At 57.3% G+C, this 21013-nt stretch overlaps 4 protein-coding genes across 7 annotated transcripts in view; 1 reads left to right on the forward strand and 3 right to left on the reverse strand.

Annotated features, from left to right (window-relative positions):
* The window catches only part of FAM189B (family with sequence similarity 189 member B), a 5569-nt gene extending 2140 nt beyond the window's left edge, over positions 1-3429 (reverse strand). Inside the window, 10 exon segments of the mRNA XM_040635751.1 lie at position 1; positions 4-114; positions 263-332; positions 662-761; positions 1001-1173; positions 1689-1796; positions 1953-2072; positions 2169-2279; positions 2480-2536; positions 2734-3429. The exon segment at position 1 is cut by the window's left edge and continues 434 nt beyond it. Of these exon segments, the coding sequence (XP_040491685.1) occupies position 1; positions 4-114; positions 263-332; positions 662-761; positions 1001-1173; positions 1689-1796; positions 1953-2072; positions 2169-2279; positions 2480-2536; positions 2734-2958 (1076 nt within the window). The 5' untranslated portion in view covers positions 2959-3429.
* A 561-nt stretch (positions 3430-3990) lies between these two features.
* Positions 3991-8247, reverse strand: SCAMP3 (secretory carrier membrane protein 3). The gene is made up of 9 exons (XM_040635763.1): positions 8048-8247; positions 7633-7710; positions 6890-7012; positions 6690-6810; positions 6118-6246; positions 5523-5682; positions 5319-5420; positions 4662-4779; positions 3991-4442 (listed from the first exon to the last, which is right to left on the reverse strand). The coding sequence occupies exons 1-9, from the start codon at positions 8111-8113 to the stop codon at positions 4296-4298; spliced, it is 1044 nt and encodes a 347-aa protein (XP_040491697.1). The 5' UTR covers positions 8114-8247; the 3' UTR covers positions 3991-4295.
* Positions 8248-8755: 508 nt separating this feature from the next.
* On the reverse strand, positions 8756-17496 carry CLK2 (CDC like kinase 2). 4 transcript variants are annotated; one of them, XM_040635762.1, is made up of 13 exons: positions 17346-17496; positions 15466-15635; positions 14497-14722; positions 13713-13797; positions 13295-13361; positions 13001-13117; positions 12058-12224; positions 11208-11302; positions 10546-10675; positions 10352-10434; positions 10111-10190; positions 9835-9925; positions 8756-9286 (listed from the first exon to the last, which is right to left on the reverse strand). In XM_040635762.1, exons 2-13 carry the CDS (start codon positions 15633-15635, stop codon positions 9101-9103), a joined length of 1497 nt encoding a protein of 498 aa, XP_040491696.1. In that variant the 5' UTR covers positions 17346-17496; the 3' UTR covers positions 8756-9100. The 4 variants fall into 4 exon arrangements, with proteins under 4 accessions (XP_040491696.1, XP_040491695.1, XP_040491694.1 ...); XM_040635761.1 differs by having other exon boundaries at positions 13713-13800; XM_040635760.1 differs by having other exon boundaries at positions 14497-14725.
* Positions 17497-20140: 2644 nt separating this feature from the next.
* HCN3 (hyperpolarization activated cyclic nucleotide gated potassium channel 3) overlaps positions 20141-21013 on the forward strand; it is a 9692-nt gene continuing 8819 nt past the window's right edge. The window contains exon 1 of the mRNA XM_040635765.1: positions 20141-20538. Within this exon, the coding sequence (XP_040491699.1) occupies positions 20255-20538 (284 nt within the window). The 5' untranslated portion in view covers positions 20141-20254. The remainder of the gene's footprint in view (positions 20539-21013) is intronic.

Consider the following 21013-nt stretch of genomic DNA (forward strand, 5'->3'; position numbering starts at 1 on the left):
CGACGGAGCGCACGGAGCCCTGCAGCTCCAGCAGGCACGAGTCCTCCGACGGGCTCGAGCCCCCAGGGAGGTCGCCGATGGCCGACAGCACCAGAGACCCGCTGTCCATGGACACTGTGGGCAGCACGGGGCGTGGGGCGCGCCAGTCTTTTCGCAGCCCATCAGATCTACCTCGGGGCAGGCAGATCAAGTCCAGCACCCCACGCAGCGCGGCTCTCCCAGGCAGCCCAGCCCTCGTCCACCCTCCCCAGCTTTTGCTCACCATCTACGATGGAGGCCACCTGCTCGCAGATGCAGGAGCCATCGTGAAGCTGAGGATCAAACAGAGTGGCCTGCAGAAAACCCGAGTGTCAGGGGGCCGGCCCGACAGGCTAATGTGGCCACCCCGTGTGCCGTGTGCTGGACAGCGCGCTGAACACCTAGCCTTCCGTCCAGCTTTGGCACCCTGTACAGGTCAGTTATGTGGGCCTCAGTTTCCACATCTGTGAAATACAAATAATAGTCCCCCCCACCCCGCCCCAGGCTCTAGGGAAGACCAGATGACCATGCATGTGCTGGTGCTACAAAGACCGGTGAGGACTACTTTCTTCTTTGTCCAGCGACAGCAGCTCCCTCAGGCTCAATCGCCAGCTCCCCAGGCCACACCGAGCCCTGCTCTCACCTGGCTGTCTCCTCGTAGCCCCATGACGGCCTCATAAGAAGGGGGGCAATCCGTAGGGTACAAGGGCACTGGGCTGTCCATGGAGCCATTGTAGGTGATGCTGGCAGGATGGGTGAAAGGAAAGAGCCTGGAAAAGCACTCCTCATCCACAGAGCCCCCTCCCCAGCAATCCAGGCTACAGCCCCAAGCCCCCTTCCTCAGTCCCCAGGCAGGACCCCGCCAGGCCTCACCTCTGCCCCAAGCCCTCTTCCTCAGTCCCCAGGCAGGACCCCACCAGGCCTCACCTCTGCCCCAAGCCCCCTTCCTCAGTCCCCCAGCCAGGACCCCGCCAGGCCTCACCTCTGCGCATCTGTCTCCGAGCTGCAGGTATACTCTGGGGGGTAGTAGGGCGGAGGGGGCACTGGTGGGACAAATTCCTCCAAGTCCAGCATGGTGTGGAGGAGAGGGGCTGGGGGCGACGATGTACAGCCCAGAGGCCCCAAGGGGCCTGAGACTGAGCGCTCAGGGGCCAGCTGCTGGGGAGCAAGGAGGTCAGCAGGCCTGGCTTCTGGGAATGCAGCTCCTAGGCTCCCACACTCCTCCACATTCTCCTGGCCCTGCCCCCTCCCTCAGCCAGGACCAGCTCCTCTTCTCTCTGCCCCAATCGTCTAGAAAGTCCTCCACTTTACGGCTCCACCTACATCCAGAATTTCCACCTGTTCTCTGCCTCCACTAGAACATCAACCCTTTATCCTTGTCCCCATCTGGGATCTTCTGGACTCCACCCAACCTGTAGTCTCATTCTCTAATGTCCGTTCCCTGGGCTGACTAGTATCATGTATCTCTCTAGCTCCCCATCCTTCCCCTCCTCACCCTTCCTTGAACCCCCCCCCCAAACATCCCTACACTAGATGTGCCTAATACACAAGCCACAGCCCCTGACACTCAGAAGCCGGCACCGTAGCCATCATCCCCGCAAGCCCAGTCCCAGCACACAAACCCCTGCCTCCCATCACACCTGCTTGGCTTTGACCCTGGCTCCCCTCACCGTGTGCACAAGGTCCAGGGAGAAGATTTGGATGCAGCAGACGATGGCTGAGAGGGTACAGATGATGGCGGCACAAATGGTGAGCCCACAGACGCTGAATAGCAGGTTCTAAAAGCAAGAGAGAGAGAGGGATGTGAGCGGGGCCTGGGGAGGGCTGAATCCCACAAGTTCTGGGCGGTAAGGACTCCGCAAGGGGAGGCAAAGGTGAAAACCAGGGAGATGGTGGGGGAGAAAGGATGGCTGAGGCGCGGCGTGCACAATCACCTTGAGGGCTCCTCGCGCTTCGTCACAGGTGGAGTTAGGGGCAAGTTTCAGTTCCTGCCCCGACTCTGGACAGGGCCGGAGGAGGGGGACAGAGGGGCAGCACACACAGACCTTTCCTTCCTGAGTGGCAGAAGGGGGGGACAAGTCAGGACAGACCCAGGTGTCCCGCACACCTCCCCCCGCCAGTTCTTTCCGGCCCTCCCTCCTCAGTCTCACCATGGAGCACTCTTGGAAGTCTCGGGCCAGCTGAGCATTCTTACAGGAGAGGACAGAGCCAGCCATGCTGAGCATGACACAGAGCACCGAAAGCAGGGAGAAGAAGGAGATCTGGGGGAAACAGGCGCACACTCAGGGCTGCAGCCCTCGGGGGTACCCTCGACCATGGATGGGGCCACCCCCTTCACACACATCCATGCCCGGCTGCCGTGAACTGCACAGCCAGTTCCCTCCCTTCTCAGGGGCATATGCAGGCGTCCCCTCAGGCGCTGGGCACCTCCTGCCAGTGGGCACCAGACCCTACCACCTACCACTAAAGTGAATGGCCGCTTCCAAGACACAACGCCAACCACCCCGGAGAACGCCAGCTGGGGACAGAGTGGGTACAGGCTCAGCCTGGCAAGGGGGAGGCACGAGTGAGCCCCTCACCACAGGGAGTGCCCAGCCCTGTAAGAAGACAGCTGCCCAGAAGAGGGAGGAGAGGCCAGCATTTGGACTGGCAGCTAGTGTGGAGGGGTGGGGCCCCAGGAGCCTACCCCACCCAACGACTGTGCGCCCAACTCACCGAGAATCCAGCCCAAGATGGGCAGGACCTCTTGATGCTCTCAGTGGTGGTGACAGAGGAGGCCACCATGCTGAAGGTGACCACCAGGACGCCCAGGAGCACCTGGGCCAGCCCCAGCGTGAGCAGGGCCTGCAGCCAGGGTCGGTGGAGGCGAAGGTGGGTAAGGCCCCGGGTGCTGGGTCGGCTGGTCAGTGAGCGGCTGGAGTCACTGGGCGAGGGCATCATGCCTGCCGCCCGGTTGCCTGCGCCTCGCTCGGCCTCCACTGGCTCTTGGGAGCATCTCAGAGGCGCCCAAGGCCCCGTCCTCCCTCCTCTCCACCCTCTCTGCTCTAGAGCCCACCTCCCGGATGGGTCCCCTGGGGCATGGCCCAGGGCCTCCAGCTGGGCGGGGACCCAAGTGAGGGGCGTCGCGGAGGGGTCGCCGGGGGCTCCCTCCCCACCGCGGGCACCGGACGGGCACCGTGCCCGGGACGGCGATGAGGACGCGGGGGCGCCGGCTCATCGCATCTCCCTGGAGAACAGGGGCGCCGAGAAGGGCAGGTCCAGGCGTGAGGAGAGGCCGCGGTCGGGAACCCGGGGGAGGGTGGGGAGGGTACAGGCGAGGAGGGTGGGAAGAAGAGGACAGGGGTCCTGGGGTCCGACACCGTCTGGCGAGGAGAAGCCGGGACGCCGCGGGCTGGGGGCCCCGCTACTCCGCCCCCCCCCCAGCCCACACGCTGCGCTCCACAGCCCGGGCGGCGGCAGGTCCTGCCCGGCGGCGGGGGCGGGGCGGGGGCGGGGCTGCGCGGTGCACCCCGGGAGCCGGCGTCGGCCCGCAAGCCGGGTGCAGGGGGGCGGGGGTGGGGCGGGGCTGCGCGGGGCACCCCGGGAGCCGGCATCCGCCCGCGGGCCCGGTGCAGGGGGGCAGGGGAGCGGGGGTGGGGCGGGGCTGCGCGGGGCACCCCCGGAGCCGGCGTCCGCCCGTAGGCTTGGGGCAGAGGGGGCGCTCCCCGGCCTCCCCGGGCCAGGGGCCCGACCTCAGCCCGCCCAGCCTCTGGGGCCCCGGGTCCGCTGCGTCCCTAGTAGAGGCGGCGGCGCCTTCCGGGTCGGTAGCCCAACCGCGCAGCCCCGCCGCCCCGCCCTCGGCAGCTCCTGCGGGCTCCGAAGCCCTGCCCGACCTCCCCCATCCCCCGGACTTTACATGCTGCTTCCGCTCCAGTCCCTTCTCTCTTCCAGTGGCCTAGTTCCCAATAAAAATTCCAGAAACGCGGATTTGAATTCCAGTTCCACTTTCTTTTTATTAAATAACCGAAGCGACAGCCTTGGCACAGCAGAGGGAAGCTGGGTTGGGGTGTCTAAGAGGTGGCAGTAGTGTGGCCTAATTAGGGGGTGGCGGGGGGAGCGAGACTGGGTCACAGTGGGCTCCCCGCACCCCTAAGTCAGGGTCAGCAGTCGTGGCTGCGGGATTGGGGGCACTGGAGAGGGGACCCCTAGTAGTGATGTCTCACCAAGTCCCACAGACGTCAGGGATGGGGGCTAAGTGAGCTCCCTCCAGTGGCAGGGCCAGGGCATCCCTGTAGGGGTCACGGGGCTCGGAAGGCATTTTCGGCAGCCCCGGCGGCTGCGTTGGCAGCGGCGGTTCGCACGGCGGGGTTGGAGAAGACCCCCGCGGCAAATTCCTGCTGGGCCTTCTGAAAGCTGGCCCCCGTGCGGCGGTACAAGGAGTGGATCTGCAAGGAGACGGCGGAGATGACTACGGTGCGCTCGCCGCTGGGACCCCACCCCAACCCCGGCACCAGCTCACTGCGCTTGGCGCTCCCTTCTTGGCTCCCTCCCAACACCTCGCCCTCAGGTCCATTAGCTGAGAACCTGCCCATCAGCTAGCCCGGCCAGGCCCCCAGGGGCACATGATGCCGCTGCTCCGGCCCCGCCTTCCGCGCAGCCCTCACCCGCTTAAGCATCACAATCCCCAGCACGGCGATGCCAGTGAAGAACAGGGCGACCAGCAGCATGAGCCCGGCCACGGCCTTGTTGGCCTTCACCACCACCAGAGCGGAGATCCAGCCGCTGCCGGGAGGGAGAGCGCGGCAGTGAAGAGGGGGCGCTCAGAGCGGTTCCGTCCTCCCAGCTTCTCCCCTGCCTAGCAGACGTCCCACCCACCCACCCACCCACCGGGTCCAGGCCCCTGTCCATCTGGCAGCTTTCCGAGTACCCCAATCCCAAACCATATCCACTCTCCTCAAAGTTTAATTCCAGCTTCCCAGCAACTGGCTCCTAGCTCTCCAGGCCCTTCTATGGCATCCTCAGTCCCAACAGCCCTTTCTGTTGAGAGTCTCCATCCCCCCTTCAGAAGTGCTCACACACGCTTTCTCTAGGAAGCCCTCTCAGACTGACCACATGTACTTTTCCTCCCCCAAACCTAGGCCTGTCTGGAGTTCTGACTGGGCTCTCCCCATCCTGGAAGTACGTCGTGTTTCTGTCATTAACGAGCACCTGCTGAGGACAAAAACCACATTTCCTTCTTCTGAGCAACTCCTACTCCAGGACCAAGTGCTGACTTGGTCTAGAAGCACAGGGGAAGGGGGGTGGCGGGCAGCCTCACAGACCTGAAGCCCCAACCTGGGATGCCAATGGCCTGGAGGACAAAGAGAACATCCTGGACGAAGAAAATGAAGAAGAAAACGAAGAAATTGAATGAACTGTCACTCCTGCGGGCACGGAAAGTGGGGAGAGGGGGAGAAGAATTAGGGCAGGAGCAGCAGATGTGGGGCCCATGCCGGGTTCTCCACCACCCCCACCCCTCAACTTACCGGAAAGCCTTATACATGGGGCGGTACCAGCACACAAAGGAGCAGGGAGTGAAAAGGAGGACCCAGAGGATAGAGAGTCCAAAGCCCGAGCCATTGCTGGTCTCCACACAGAAGCTGGCCAGGCAGGCAAGAAAATTCAGGAGAAGAGCCAGCGTGCTGCCTAAGGGATGGGGGTACAGGATAATGAGCATGGACTGCAACGACAGCTCCTTCCCCCGGAAGCCCACCACACAACCCTCACCAAATATGGCAGAGTAAGGAAGGGAAGCTTCTGCCCTCACAAAATCCTCAACTCAACAGCGGAGACAGAGCACACGTGATCACCTTTGCAAAGATGTTTAAAGGACTCGGAAAACATTTATGTAGGAGGATAAGAGAGAGAAGAGCACAAGAACATATGTTTTCTAAAGGTGGGAGACCAAGTTCTAAATACTATGAAAGGAGTAACCCAGGAAAATTCCTGGAGAAACTAGCCTTAAACTCAGAAGCTGAGCAGAGATGCAATGCTGAGTTCTAGGTAGGTGGGCTCCGGGGCAGAAAAGATGTAAAGTCACTCCCTTTACTGCTCCTCCGAAAAAGGCTTTTTACTACTCACACATCCAGAGGTAGTACATGGTCGACACGGTCTTCTGAAATTCCTGGGGGATCTCCACGGGGATGTCCTGGAAAAAGCAGGGCTGGACTGGGCAAAAAGAAGGCAGAGGGGGCCAATTGTTCTGTCGAGCTACAAGGCAGAAAAAGAGCAGGAGAACCTGAGACATGAGGCAGAGACCAACAAAGGAGTCAACCCTCCCTTCCCCCCCAGGTCCTCTCTCCCGTCTCCAACTCGGGGTCCACGGAGACGAGGGAGAGTAGCAAAACCAGTGTTGATGGTGTTTACTATTATTCACAACTTCTAGGCATTATGCAAAACACTCTGAATGGATGACCTTATTTAACTGCCACAAAAGTCCTGTCAAATGGGTGCAAATATTACCTCTGTCTTACAAGTAAGGAAACTGAGGCACTCAAGATCAAGTAACTTATCTAAAGAGCTCATAGGTAGTAAATAATAGCACCCAAATTCAAACTCAGCAATGCAGCCCCAGAGCTCACACTCTTAGGTTCTTTTTGCTCCTTAAAAGTGCCAAATGCCCCCTCATCCCCCTCCCCCAAGAACCCACTTACCAGCTGTGCCCCCCAGGGCAGCATGCTGCAGCTCCCGCTCCCTCCGGTCCAGCTCCTCTGCTTTCCGGTTGAGCTCCTCCTGCTTCTTTAGTAGCTCAGCCGTGGCTGCGGCAGCGGAAGCCTACCCAGTACCGCAGAGGGAGATGTGAGTCCTGGGCCCAGATCCGGCCTCCACTCCCCCATCCCCACACCCTGTTTACCTGGGTGCTGTAGGAGCCATAGTTTTTGGGTTCTGTAGGGCTGAGCTTTCTCGAGGACTGCAAAGAGGGAGCCGAGGGTGGAGGCAACGGGGCAGGGGCAGGAGGCTCATAGGCTGGTGGGGGCTGTTGGTTTTGGAAAAGACTTTAGGGATCACCTAGTCCCTCCCAATGCAGGTATTTCGAGTCTGCCTGAGTACCTTTCGATCCAGAACCCATTCCCCAGCCTCTCCCCCGGAGAGTTGAACCTCTGTCAGAGAACTCTTCCCTAAGCTGCAGTAGCCTTCGTCACCCCCCACATCCTATCCCTTAGCCAGGACTCAAGGCACTCATCTACGAACCCACCCCCTTCACTTTTTAAAGCTCTCAACATTTTCTATTCCGTGGGACAAACAGGTCTGGTCCTTCTCATTCTACACCCTCTAAACGCATGCCTAAGCATAACTGGTTTTCTCCTCAACTCCTACCAGCCCCATTCTTTATTTGCTTCAAAGAAGCCTCCTCAGACACAGCCTTGGTTCAGGTGCTGCCAGTCTCCAAGTCCTCCCAGGACTGAGGCTTAGAGCTCAAATGGGATCATTGGCCCTCGTGTCCCCAGAAGGGTTAGGCAAGCCATGGCAGACTGGCCTCTCTCTAGGGGCTAAAATCCTTTGCATGCAAAAAAGTCCCCTGTATCCTGCCAGAGTGGGCTTACAGGCACACCTTCTCCTTCCTTCCCTGCCATCCTGAGCTCCCCAGAATCTCACCTCCCGGGTCTCAAAGGGGTTGTAGACGTCAAGGGTGGCATACTGCGGGCTGGGTCGGTGCTGGATCACAGCTGGGTCCTGTGGGCAGAGCTGGGGCTCAGCTGGGGTTCAGCTGCTGCCTCTGGGGGGGGCTCCCTGGGGCCTCTTCTGATGCCTGTGGCTCCAAGCACTGCACGTCGGAGGCCACGCTGCTGTTCCAACATCTGCCCCCAATCCTTCACCCCACACTGCTAGCACCAGCTCCTTATAGGGGCAGGGTGCCTTATAGAGACCAGGGTGCTCACTGGTCTGGAGTCACCGTCACCCCCACGTGGCGGCCCTTCCCCGGAACAAATGTCAGAAATGGGAAGACAAGTTGGCCTGTCCAGAACCGAGAAGAGTCGACCGAGCTAGCCAAAGAAGGCCCGCGCGTCACCTGAAAGGGGTTGTCAAGCTCGCCGGCCCCGGCGAAGGGGTTTCCGCCGTCTCTGCTCTGAGCCATGTTTGCAATTGCTGCCTGGGCCGCCCCTGCCCTCCACGCCCCTGCGCGGCGGCGGCGGCGGCGGCGGCGGCGGCTCCCGGAGCTCCCTCCGCTCCTCCCGGTCCGCCCGCTCGGCTGTGCACGGATTGGCCGCTAAGGCCGGAAGGGCCCCAAGGATCCCCGCAGCGGCGGCGGGCTGCGCCTGCGCCTCGGCTACGGGCGAAGACGGAAGGGCCCCACGTGACGCCAGACCCCGCCTCCCCCTTGCGCGGCCAGGCCCACTAACGAACTACTGCTCCCGGCAGGCCCCGCGGCGGGGTCCCGGCCCACTTTACCCAGACGTCCGGCGGGAGTCCTGCCTCCGGCGCTGGCCGCTTTCCCTCCCCGGACCTATAGGTTAGCCTGGGCTCCCGCCCCGTGGCCACCGCGGCCGGACCTTCCCCAACGCTCACCCCGCTGGATGGCAGAAGTGCCTCGGTTCTAACCCGCAAGAAGCACCCCACCCATCACCACCCTCCTGAGACAACCGGGGATCCGCGGGCGGTGGGATCGGCGGACTTGGGAGGGTAAGATGGACTCCCTTCACCAACAAACTCGGAAGGGCTGCCCATCTTTCCATCCCTCCAGCCCAGCATCCCACACCTCAAACTCCAGGGGTGGGGGTCCGATGAAGCACGTCATTTTTATTTCACAAAGACTGTACAAAATTCCTTATAAAACATGGGATAGGTGCCACCTGGTTACCTCCTGCCCCCGTCCAACTCCACTGTGAGAGGGCAGGGGAGGGTGGGAAATGTGTGGGATGAAACAGCGTTCTGTACAAGGCTGGGGGGGGGAGCAACAGGTACAAGTTCTTCCATATTTACACTATTTCACATATTCACAGGTATACAGGGAGCCAGGAGGAAGGGGCAGGCCCCGGCTCTGTTCTCTTGTATAAAAAAGCACCAGTGTCCTGGACTGGACACCCACTGCTGGAGGAGACGCAGGGGGCCCAGGGCCTGATTGTCACCGACTGATATCCCGACTGGAGTCCCACAACTTGGTGTTGGGTGGCTCAGCCCGTAGGCGGGCGAAGAAAGGATGCTGAAGGGCTTCACCCAAGGTCAACCGCTTAGCAGGTTCATACTCTAGCATGCTTTCAATCAGATCGAAGAGCTGGTGGTGTTCCTCTGCCTCTGAGGTCAGATACCGCTGGTGGTGAAGGGCAGGAAAAAGGTGAGGCACAATGCCTTACAAGTCCTGCCATTTTCTTCAAGGCCCTAGCTTTCATTCTCGGAGGACCAAGGCTCTGCCATTACGAGTACTACGATGCATACGACCTTAGCACGGGCACTCCCTGACCGGCATTCCTGAGNTTACTGCTCGACCTACCTTCCCACTAGTACAATTCCTTCCTTCATACTTTGAAAGTTCTATGTGTATATCTTTGTCAACTTCATGAATCTTCTTAGCTCCGCATTAAAATGTAAGCTGTTCAAAGGTAGTTTATTCTTTTCTGTCTGACCTAAAGAATCCAGGACACTGCTTCGATTTCTGGTAGGCTCAAGAAACACATGGCTGTCTAACCTCCTTCCCTCCACAAAACCACTCCCTTATCTCTCTTCTATTGACCACAGATGTCTTCTTTCAGTTTTCCCCCTTCCTAACTCTGCTTGTGAATTGCCTTCCAGGGGCAAAAGCACCTTAGGAAGGAAATGACCTTTGGGTGGTAGACACTATCTCACCCCTGCCTGGCTCACCCGCAGTGGTTTGCAGTTTTCTCGTACGTAGCGCCCAGCTGATGTGTTCTCATCCCAATCCAGGCGACCCCGATAAAAATATTTCTGCTTCCTAGAGAGGAAGGGGAGGTTGAGGGGTCAGGAGGTTCCTTTTGCTGTGGGATACTTCCCTTATTCCCCCATCTGAGAGTAGCTGGGGGTGAGGGAAGGTGTCAAAGAAAAAAGAAAATGATGTGAAACAGATCAAGTTTGTGGAGAGAAAGCAAAAGAATTAAGCCCCCCCCCCCAAAGGTTCACCTTGTCTTTCGGATCATCCGGGAAGGGATAGGACCCAAGATCCTTTCCATCATGGCTAGATGCTCTCTGTTGTCATGGGTCTAGGAAACAAAGACAGAGCTGAGCATGGGACTGGGAACAAGCTGCTGAGGACCAGCTTCCAGGATGACAAGCAATGTGCAGTGAGCAGGCAGGTCCTCAGCAGACAAAGAAACCAGGTAGGAGAATGCCAGGTGGCTAGAGAAGACACCCCACCACTTACCTGAAACAGTGTGAAGCCAACATAGTACTCAAAGATAATGCAGCCGATGCTCCACACATCACAAGGCTGTGACCAGCCCAGCTCTGGGGGGGGGATAGGAGGGACAAGCTCTTATGATGCTTAGGGGACCCTCCCTTCCCCACCACCCACACTCACACTTGGACAACCTTGTTGCCCCACTTGCCCCTGCTTACCGAGGATGACCTCTGGTGCCCGGTAATGGCGAGTGGAGACAATGGTACTGTGGTGTTCGTGGTCAAAGGTGGCACTGCCAAAGTCCACCACCCGCACAGCTGTGCTCTTCACACTGCGTTCGTCTCGTTTCTAGGAGCAGAGCAGGAAGAGGATGGACCCCAGCCACCTTGGACCAAGACTCTTACCACTATTCTCTAAAGTGCTTTCAGGCCTTAGGAAAAGTACCTTGACTTCCTGCTTGCTCCCATACACACTGGAGAATCTGCTTTACAGCTCCCCCCATATCCCGCAAATAATTTAGGAGTGGGAAACGATTAAGGAATGATCATGGCATAGCATGCAAGTCCCTATGCATCTGGACTTTTCCCAAGTGACTGGTATACAGCGTTTCTGAAAACAGGTCAAGAAAACTGAACTTCCCTTACAGGGAAGAAAGTCCAAACCAAGTATCTTAGAAGCATTTGCATTCTATGGGAAAGTTATCTGAGGTCCTCCTTCCACGTTCTCTTCCAATTTAAGTCTTCAATTTCTCCCTTTCAATCTACTCTAGTACTCTGGTTTACTCAGAGCCAGACTGGGAGAGAATACGGGAGAAAGCAAAAGGGAGGCGAGAAAGGGGTTACAAGGAAGGAAAAATGGCATAGCTGCCTGTCCCTCTTACCTTCTCTAGATTGTAGGTGAGCTCATAGTCTGAATTCACAAACAGAATATTTTCAGGCTTGAGGTCCGTATGTGTCAGCTTGTTATCATGAAGGACTGCAGGGGAGAAGGCCAAGTCAGTGTTGGTCCAGGTGGCCAGGGCTAACTAGCACCTGTGACCCCAAGTTTGGTCACCTGGCTCAAAGGTGGTGAGGAGGCAGGGCCAGAACCACTAGGCTGCTCTCTGCTCTACATCCAAATGAAATGCCTGGTCTAAGAAGCCCTACGCTTATTAATGTAAGACAAATGTAATTCTCAGCTGATGTATATAGTTTGCCATGCATTTTATTTTTGTCTTTTGACGTATGTGCCTATCTGACATTCTGTGAACTCAACTCCATAGGACAGCATAGTTATGAAAACCCAAGAGGAACCATGTACTTGTCTGGACTCCCCAACTGGCTCCTCGGTTGCACTAGTGCCTGTTACCACCTGCTTTGCTGGAAATGGAGAGCATCTCAGCTCAAATATAAACCTCTAGCTTGGGAAGTCTTTTTGTCTCTCTCTGCTTGCAGTCTGACTTAACACCTTCCCGAAGAACGGAAATGAAGGAAAAGAGAGGTAATTAAATGCTTTGATTTCAGAAGCTTTCTCTTCCAGCTCCTGTTAGATTGCATGTGGAATAAGACTCCTCAGTGACGGTGAGGACATCTGTCAAGGAGTCAAGTGAAGGAGCTGTCACGGGACAGTGAGTAGAAGAACTGAAGGTAATCAGGCTGACACCTGAGGGGCTCCACCAGTGTAAACGGACACAGAAGAGGTCCAGCGGAGGGAGGGGCTGCCCCGAGTGCACCTAGGCCCAACGCACTCACACTTGACAGCCTGGCACAGCTGGAAGGCCATGTGGCGCACTTGGTGGACAGGGTAGGGCAGGTAGTTGTTGTCTTTGAGGAAATCGAAGGTGCTAAGGCCCAGAAGCTCGAAAGAGATGCACATGTGGCCATGGTAGTCAAACCAGTCAAACATCTGCACACAGAGGCTGAGAAGAGAGATGGGGGGAGGGGAGGTCTGATGAGCTCCCATCTGCCCACCACCCCTCCAACAAGAAGAGACCACAAAGCTGTTGATTCCATATGCTTGTGCAAAAACACGCCAGCTAGCATCACCAACAATACTCAGTTCAGCGCCTTTCTGGCCAACCCAAGAGGGGAGCTACTACCTGCCAAGCTTCAAACCATTTTCCTGCATGTTAGTTAAACAATTCCACTGGCTGAAGAGTTGGGTGCCAGGCTCCAGTGTGGACCCTGAATTGTCAAACTCATTCCTAAACCCTGACCCCAGCTCCCACTCCTGAAATTCACTGACCACCAGATACCAGTGAGACCACGTTTATACTGATCATCTTTTTTTGTCTTTGCTTAATGCCCTTATTCTACATTTAGCTTATAAAAGGCCCATGTACAGAAATATTACATATAAATGTCTGGGGCCCCATCAGCACAGAAAGCTCAAATGACTTTTTGATGAAAATGCTAATTCTCAGTCTCAGGGCCATTTCCAGGCCACAGCTCTAGAGAGGCCGTCCCAGGCTGGGGCCAAACTGCAGAGCACTGCCCTGGAAACAAAGGCAACAGATTACAGCACTTCAGACCCTCCCTTCCTGCCCTACCGTTCTACTAGTCTAAGATGACAAAACATAAAATGAATGGATGAGTAGGTCTAGGACTCCCCTGCCTGCCTAACCGAGGCCAGAAAGGTGTTCTTGTATAGAAGCGGAGCCTCTCAGATGCCTCACATACTCCTTTGCCTGCTTACTTCTTATTGTCGGGGTCCTTCTCATTGATTTTCTCCAGGACGTTGATTTCAAGCCGAGCTGCTTCCTTGTACTTTTCCACATTCTTAATGATCTTCAGGGCAACTCGAGCCCCACCCCTGTAGGATGGCAGAAGAGGTTTTTGCTGGGTCGTCAAAAACATCTGAGATTGAATGGGGATGTCCAGGGATTAAGAAATCCTACCCTCAGGTAATCAGCAAAAAAGCCCCAGATAACCCTCACTACCTCTTTATGCTTAGCAGGTATGGAACAGGGAGGGAGGGGGCTGAAGTTACCTGCGATGGTCGACACATTGTACAACTCGGCCAAAGGTCCCCTCTCCCAAAGTGCTTACAATTTCATCTGAAATGAAAAAGAGCAGGGTCGGGGAGAGGGAGGGAGAGAAGGTGGGGAATGAGCTGAGTTGGAAGAAAAAGGGGTACAGCAACCTGGGGTGAGGAGATGAAGGAAGGGGGAACAGATACAGATGGTCACAGGGGAAGAACACCCCTGCGTGATTCCCACCACCTTTAACCCAGGGGCCATGAGAGCTGGGAGTGGACAGCAGAGGTCAATTCTCAACAGCAACTCAAACCACCCAGATAAACAACACCACTGAGGAAAGGCAAGAGGCTGTGACTTGGGTTGGCTCGGGACGTTAGGATGGCTATGGGACCATTACAGGCTATAGGATTGTTACGATTTGGCTTGTACATCGCTCTTGTAGCCAGTCCCCGACGTGGTAGATGAGGTGGCCCTCAGCGTCGTCCTCTACACTCTTGGCTCTCCGGCTGCTGTGCTGCTGTCGGGGGGCGGGGGGGGTCGGAGCAAGCCAGGTGTCGGAGCGGGGGCCGGAGGGAGGCGGGGTGGGTGGTGGAGGGGTCACCGGTCACAGGCGCCCAGCCAGGGGGGACAGACGATGATGGGGGACAGTGGAAGGGAACACGTCAGATGCAGTAAGGCGGATCGGGGTGAGAAGAGAGAGCGGCGCATAATCCCAAGTCCCCAAACCCAAACGGGAACAGGGAGAGGAACGGGCAGAGCAGAGAAGTGGTGTCGTTGCCAGTGTCACCCACGACCCCATGCTCTACACAATGCCCTTCCAGATAGGCACAGATCTCCCTTTGCCCCCACCCAAGCCCACCTACTGAGGGGGCCATGGAGCCCAGAGCTTGTGGGAAAAAGGCTATTCACAAGCAAGGTCCCCACAAGAGAGCGGAAGCCTCTGGGACACAGGAGCTGCTCCCAACACAGTAAGCCCAGCATGCCAAGGAGGGCACTGGGGTCCACCAGTGCTCTGTGCCCATCCAGCTCCAGAGCGGATTCCAGGCCCTCCAAGAGCTGGAGAGCTTCCGAGAGAGAGTAGATAGACTCAGTGCCCACGTCAGTGTTCATGCCCCAATGCTCAGCTGAGAACAAGAATACTTCTCACTTACCGGGGTCCTAGGGGGCTGAAGAAGAGTGGGGGGGGGGGGGAAGGACCAGGGCCGGCACTCACCGAAGATGAGCGGCTGAAGGTCCGGCTGCGCCGTCTCCGCCGCCTGTGCTTCCTCCGGCTGCTGCGCTGGCTGCGGTAACTGCTGTCCTCCCGGTGGTATTCGTAGGAGTGCCGGTAGTCAGGCTCACAGTAGGCTTCTCCCCGGTCCCGGCTGCAGCCGTTGCGCCTGTAGCTGCCATAGTACCTCCGGTCATACACCCTCCGGTCCGACGAGTGGTCATCGTAACTGCTGTGGGACAACAAAGAGCAGTGAGCTGCATCTGCTCTGAACGGTCCTTGCCACAGGATGCGACAAGGTCCTCCGTCAACAGGACAAGGAGTGATGCTAGAAAACGTGCTCTCAGACACTCGTGAAGTCACTCTGAGGACTGAGGACCAGAGAAGTGAAGAAACTAAGCACAGAGGAAGATCCCTACAGCCCCGTGTCACCAAGACCTCCGAAAAGATATCGGCAAAACTACTGCCTCGGGGGGCCTCCTGTCCCCCTAGCAATATAACGAATGGAGCAAAGAGCCATTTCTTTCCTAACATGCAATTTTGCTCCAAACTGCCCCTAACTCACCCCTCCCACAGAACATGCTGCTGTTATTAAAACCAGGCAGACCTAACTTCGTCTTGTCTGTTAGATCAGTAGCTACCTCAGGACCCTAGTCTTCTGCACCTCCTTTCCCTTTGCCTGAGACCCTTCTCCCTTGTCCTTCAGACAAGCTTAGATGACATGTTCTCTAGGAAATTTTTCCTGAATTACACATCCCGCCCCACTCCAACCAAACCTGCTGGACGCTTCCTCAGCCCCTCACTATATATTTCCTTCATGATAACAATCTTAACAGCAGGGAGCAAATGGCTTATTTTGTTAACGATCTTGAATATCACCTTACCCCAACTGCTCAGCATGTAACCAATAAATCTTTGTTTAATAAATAAATGAGTGACCTTGAACACGAGTTCCTCCTTCTGAAGCCTCACCTCCGGGAACGGACATGGTAGCTGTCTTCCCGCCGGCGCCGCCGGGTCCGGTCACTGCTACTTGACCAGGAGCGGCTTCTTCGTCTCTTGTGCTTTCGGCTCCGATAGTGCTCATGGTAACTGCCCCGGCTGCCTCGCTCTGAGGAATGGTACCTTCGGGGATGAGGCATCTAGAAGGGAAGGAAAAACAGAAATAGTGGGGAAAAGCTCCGAGTTTCTAGAATTCCATGCCGAGGCCTGCTGCTTTCTGCTCTTTTACTTCTTCTTCTTTTTAAAGATTTTATTTATTTATTTGACAGAGACAGACAACCAGCGAGAGAGGGAACACAAGCAGAGGGAGTGGGAGAGGAAGAAGCAGGCTCCCAGCAGAAGAGCCTGATGTGGGGCTCGATCCCAGAACGCCGGGATCACGCCCTGAGCCGAAGGCAGATGCCCAACGACTGCGCCACCCAGGTGCCCCCTCTGATCTTTTACTTCTACCTCATTTTACGACCTACAACTTCCTTGGTCTTCCTTGTGCTTATAATTTCTCTTTAGTGGAGTGTGGTATATATCCGGCTCCAGGAAGAACTTCAGGTCTGGGCCACAGCTCACTGTAGGTGAGACTGTGTAACTGCTGGAGACTGCCACAGGTCATCCTTGGCTGGGATCTAAACTACATCTGTTGCTGAGTTCATTACAACTCGAGAATAACATTTTAGTATACATCAACATGATAAATGTTTTACAATTATTATGAGTGTATCTTGTCTTCCCAACCAGACCATTCTGTCTTGTGGGCAGGAATCCCTACATATAGCAGTATGTACCAAATATAAGCGAGTTCCAGGGATTTGGATCTGACCTCTTGAACTGTCTTAAACACCTCTCACACCACTGGCCAAATCCCCCTTAAAAGTTTTGAATACAGGAGGCCCCAAGCTGCAGTCAGCTTCCCATTTGGCTCCTCCCCTCTTCTGCTTAGGAAGTACTGAATTACAGGTTTTTAATTAATATCAGCACTACTTGGCTAAAAGCTGGCCCCCTTCCAGTTAGTTATTGGAACTGGAATAGCATGGAGCTCAAATGCTTCTTTCCTTAAAGGAAAAAAATCAGAGAGAAACCACTATCACAATCCAGAAAGATAAGAATATAAAGAACAAAATAAAATTAAATAGGCCCAGGGTCAGAAGCCTTGTGTGTGTGGGGGGGGCGGGTGGTTAGGTGTGGAAAGGCTTGATGACTCCAACATCTGGCTTTCATTCTGAGCTTCACTTCCCGACCTCCTCAAACTGAGGAGGACGGTGATATTTGTTTCGGCGCTGGTCTAACAACGCCTGTAGCAAAGATGCAAGCGCACGTTCTCCCAGGTAATCCAACCTTGTTTAGCTCAGCCACATGAACACCACCTCACCACACAACACACCGCCACCACAGTTCCTCGCGGCCCCTGCGCTCCCGAGGCAGCTCCACGTTACCTTTCTCAACTTATCAACCTCCCCCCGCCCTCCTTTCTCACTCCGAGAACCCAGAACCAACTCCTCGAGTCCAACTCTTTGCATATGCTCCCAGTGACACGGCGGTGTTCTCCTCGTCCCCAGCCGTGGTCCAACTTTGGTGTTCCGCTCCTTCCCATCTGGGGAACCACTCCCACCCCCGCTCCATCGCCCCTTCCCCGACTCCGGCCCCTCCCGAGATCCCATAGGTCCTCCCGGGTCCACCTAGGGCAGGCCGGTCTTCCTCCTCACCTCCCTACTCCTCACGTCCGCCGCTTCGCAGGGCTCTACCCTCCTCCTCTCCTCGCGCCCCGCGGCCGGGCCCCCAACCCCACTCTGCCCCCGCCCGCCCCGCGGTCGCCATCTTTCCGCGCGGCCCCGCGGCCCGCCAGCCCGCGCGCTCACCGTTCTGGCGGCGAGGCCCGTGCGCTTGTCCCACAGGAAGTCCGTGATGGCGGCGGCACTGCGGCCGGAGTCCCGGCACCCCCGCGGAGACGAAGTGCGGCTCCACCCCCCCAACCCGAGACCCTGGGACCTCCCGCCTCGTTCCCGGGCTCCGCTCCAGTCCCGCCCGCCCCGACTCCGTCCCCGCCCCCAGGGTCCGCTCGGCGCCGCTCGCACCGCCCCCGCCCGGGGCCCGATCCCAGCTCGGTCTCCGGCTCTGGCCTCTCCGATCCGCCGCCGCCACCGCGAGCGCGCACGCACGCACGCACGCACGTCCCGCGCCACCTCCCAGCGACCCCCGGGCCCCGCCCCCCCCGGGCGGCGCGCACGCCGCCGCGTCCTCGCGTAGCTGGCGGGCGCGGCTGTGGGAGCGCCGGGGGCGCGGGGGCGGGGGTTCCTGCGGGCGGGATGGCGGGCGGCGGGGCTTCCCCGGCGCGTTTCGCCCCGCGGCGCGGCCTTCTCTCTCGCTCCTCAGTCAGTGCCGCCTTCGGGACACTTGTGGGGCTGACTCTGCGAGCCGTGGGGTTTGGAGAGGAACTGGAAGTTGTCATTTACCGGGCGTCGGCGCTCCGCACGCGTTTTGAGGCTTGGTGTGAGGTCTGATTCCCCAGCAAAGTCTGCAAATATCCAGTTCTTAAAACAGTTCGGCTACCTAACCACAGCAAAGCGGGACTCCCCGCTTTTGTCCTGAACAAACGGTGTGCATGTGAGGGTCAGGGGCTACGGCCTTGGAGGAGAGGTTTGAGTGATGGAGGGACGGAGAAGCAGGTGCTGAAAGAGGGGAACTCACACATAGTACATGAGAAGTGTAAATCAACTGAACAAAAAAAAAAAAAAAAAAGAGGAAAGAGAGGGAGACCTTGAGACAAACTGGATTGAAGAAATAGTCACAAAGGGAAAAGAAAACATAACTTGAGTATGACTATGTAAAGTCGGAACCTATCAGAGGGAAGCTGGGATGGAGGATATAGTTCGATGGGGATTAGATCAGTTGGCCGGAAATAGTTTAGGGAAGGTTCCCTAAAATAGGAGAGGAAGGGTAAGAAGGGGTTGACAGGAAAGAGTGGACGGTTCCCTTCCTCTTCTACGAACACCCTCCCAGACCGTCCGTTCATGCAGCAAGCATTAACTGCGTGTCCACCGTGTGTCCAGCTTGTGCCAGGTGCAAGGTGCCTGTCCTTCAGGGCCTCCAGGTCTCATGGGAGAGAAAGCCTTGTGAAGACAGCTATTGGGAGTGCTGTAAGAAAGTTCTAGACCGGGGGCGCCTGGGTGGCTCAGAGTGTGATCCCAGGCTTCTGGGATCGAGCCCCACATCAGGCTCCTCCGCTGGGAGCCTGCTTCTTCCTCTCCCACTCCCCCTGCTTGTGTTCCCTCTCTCACTGGCTGTCTCTCTCTCTCTGTCAAATAAATAAATAAAATCTTAAAAAAAAAAAAAAAAGAAAGTTCTAGACCAGACTCTAGCTGGGGAAAGGAGACTTGGAAATGTGTTTCTAGGCTTCCTAGAGGAGATGCTGCATGAACCAGCTGTCAGAAGGGAATTGGAGAAGAATACCAGGCAGAGAAAATATTTGTAAAAGGCTAGAGAGAAGACGGAACACAGCATTTCAGCACGATTGGAGGCCTGGCTTTCCAGAAAGGGACTATCAGAAGAGAGGCTGTTGTTGGGGCGCCTGGGTGGCTCAGTCGTTAAGCGTCTGCCTTCAGCTCAGGGCGTGATCCCGGAGTCCTGGGATTGAGCCCCACATCAGGCTCCTCTGCTGGGAGCCTGCTTCTTCCTCTCCTACTCCCCCTGTTTGTGTTCCCTCTCTCGCTGGCTCTCTCTCTGTCAAATAAATAAATAAAATCTAAAAAAAAAGAAGAGGAGAGGCTGTTGACATTAGGTCCATACTTTGCAGGGCCTCGTATGTCATTCTAAGGAGCTTAAATGTCATCTTACAGAAGATGGGGAGGTGTGAAGGGCATAGCACATTTGAATCTTAGACGGGTAACTCTGGCGGACTGTGGGAAAAGAGCTGGCCTGAGAGGGTGTAGGGCCCCTTGTAGAGGCCTCTGAAATAATAATTGAAGTGAAAAAATGCTGAAGGCTTGAAATAAAGCAGTGGCCATAAGAAACGGAAAGGAGGGGAGGAATTTGAGATGTTCAGGAGCTTCTAGCTCTTGTGTCTGTGTGCGGACATAGACGAGACTGGCTTTGTGGCTGGAACTTGGGTATTCACCTTTGTGTCCTCAGCGTCCACTCAGTGACGGGTAGGGTCACTTGGTGAAGATTGGCACAATGAATTCGGAAATGAAATACCAGGGGGAGGGGTATGGAGGAGATGAGAAGAAAGGAATATGCCTAGGAGAGTGCTGAGAAAGAAAGGGAAATGCAGGAAGTCCGTAAGAATGGCCATTCTCCGACTCTTCCATTGGTCCCCAATTCCTCGCCCTTCAGAGACTCTGGGACCTACAAACAACCAGCGTCGGTTTTCCCGCCACTCGCAGGCGGCTCCGCCTCCCTAGCGCTCATTGGCTAAAAGCCATAAACGCTGGGCCACGCCCCTTCCGCGACTCTGGCTGCGTTTCCCCGCCCCCTCCTCCTCCAGCACTTGGAGCAGCGCCCCCACCGGCTAGGCCATGCCCACGCCGGAGTCCTCCCAGGAGGCGGGCTTCGTTGGCCCCGCCTCTCCCGAGGCGGCTCCCGCCAGGGGGCGCAGCGCAACCCGCCGGCCGCCCGCCCGCGAGTCTGGCGCACACACCCCCTCCACCCCGCGCGCCGGCAGCTCCCAGCCCGCCGGGCTGCGTGCGCCGGCTCCTACTCCGGGAGGGGTCGGGGTCCCAGATGGCCGCGGCAGGGTCTACGACGCCAAGCCTGTAAGCCAACGGGCGTCATGGAGGCAGAGCAGCGGCCGACGACAGGGGCCGACGAACGGGCGACCCCTGGGCTGGAGGCAGCGCCTCCTGCTGCCCCGCCGCCTGCGACCGCGGCCTCGGGACCGCTCCCCGGGCCCGCTTCGGGGCCCGAGCCCAAGCGGAGGCAGCTCGGGACGCTGCTCCAGCCCACGGTCAACAAGTTCTCCCTTCGCGTGTTCGGCAGCCACAAAGCAGTGGAAATCGAGCAGGAGAGGGTCAAGTCAGCGGGGGCCTGGATCATCCACCCCTACAGCGACTTCCGGTACTGGGGGCCCAGCAAGGAGGGAGGGGAACACAGATCCCACCCCCACGGGCCGCGACATGGGGGCAGGGTCCGCCCAACCCTCCACGGACACTTCATTTCCGGCCCAGGGGTCCTCGGGTGGGACGACAGAATCACTTCCCCTAATCTAGCCTGGGAATTCTTGGGCGAGGGATTCCCAGACGGAGGTCCTCGGTGACCAGACAACAGAGACCTGGATTTCCCGTTTCGGGAACCCAGCACTCCACCTGGACCACAGGGACTGCTGGAGTTAGGGACCACTGCCTCCTACAGTCCTGTCTGCTGGGGATCTGGGAAATTATGTCATGTTCCAAGGCTCGGAGTCAGCATGAAGGAGAAACCGAGCTCCCGTATCTCCCACCCTTGCACTTCCACGCCCAGCACCTGCATAGTTCAGCAGGGCAGGCAACCAGGAAAAAATAGGGAGGCTGGGGGGCGGGGGCCGGGGGGGGGG

This window comes from Ursus maritimus, unplaced genomic scaffold (genome assembly GCF_017311325.1).
Source record: "Ursus maritimus isolate PB19 unplaced genomic scaffold, ASM1731132v1 scaffold_2, whole genome shotgun sequence".
Lineage (NCBI taxonomy): Eukaryota > Metazoa > Chordata > Mammalia > Carnivora > Ursidae > Ursus > Ursus maritimus.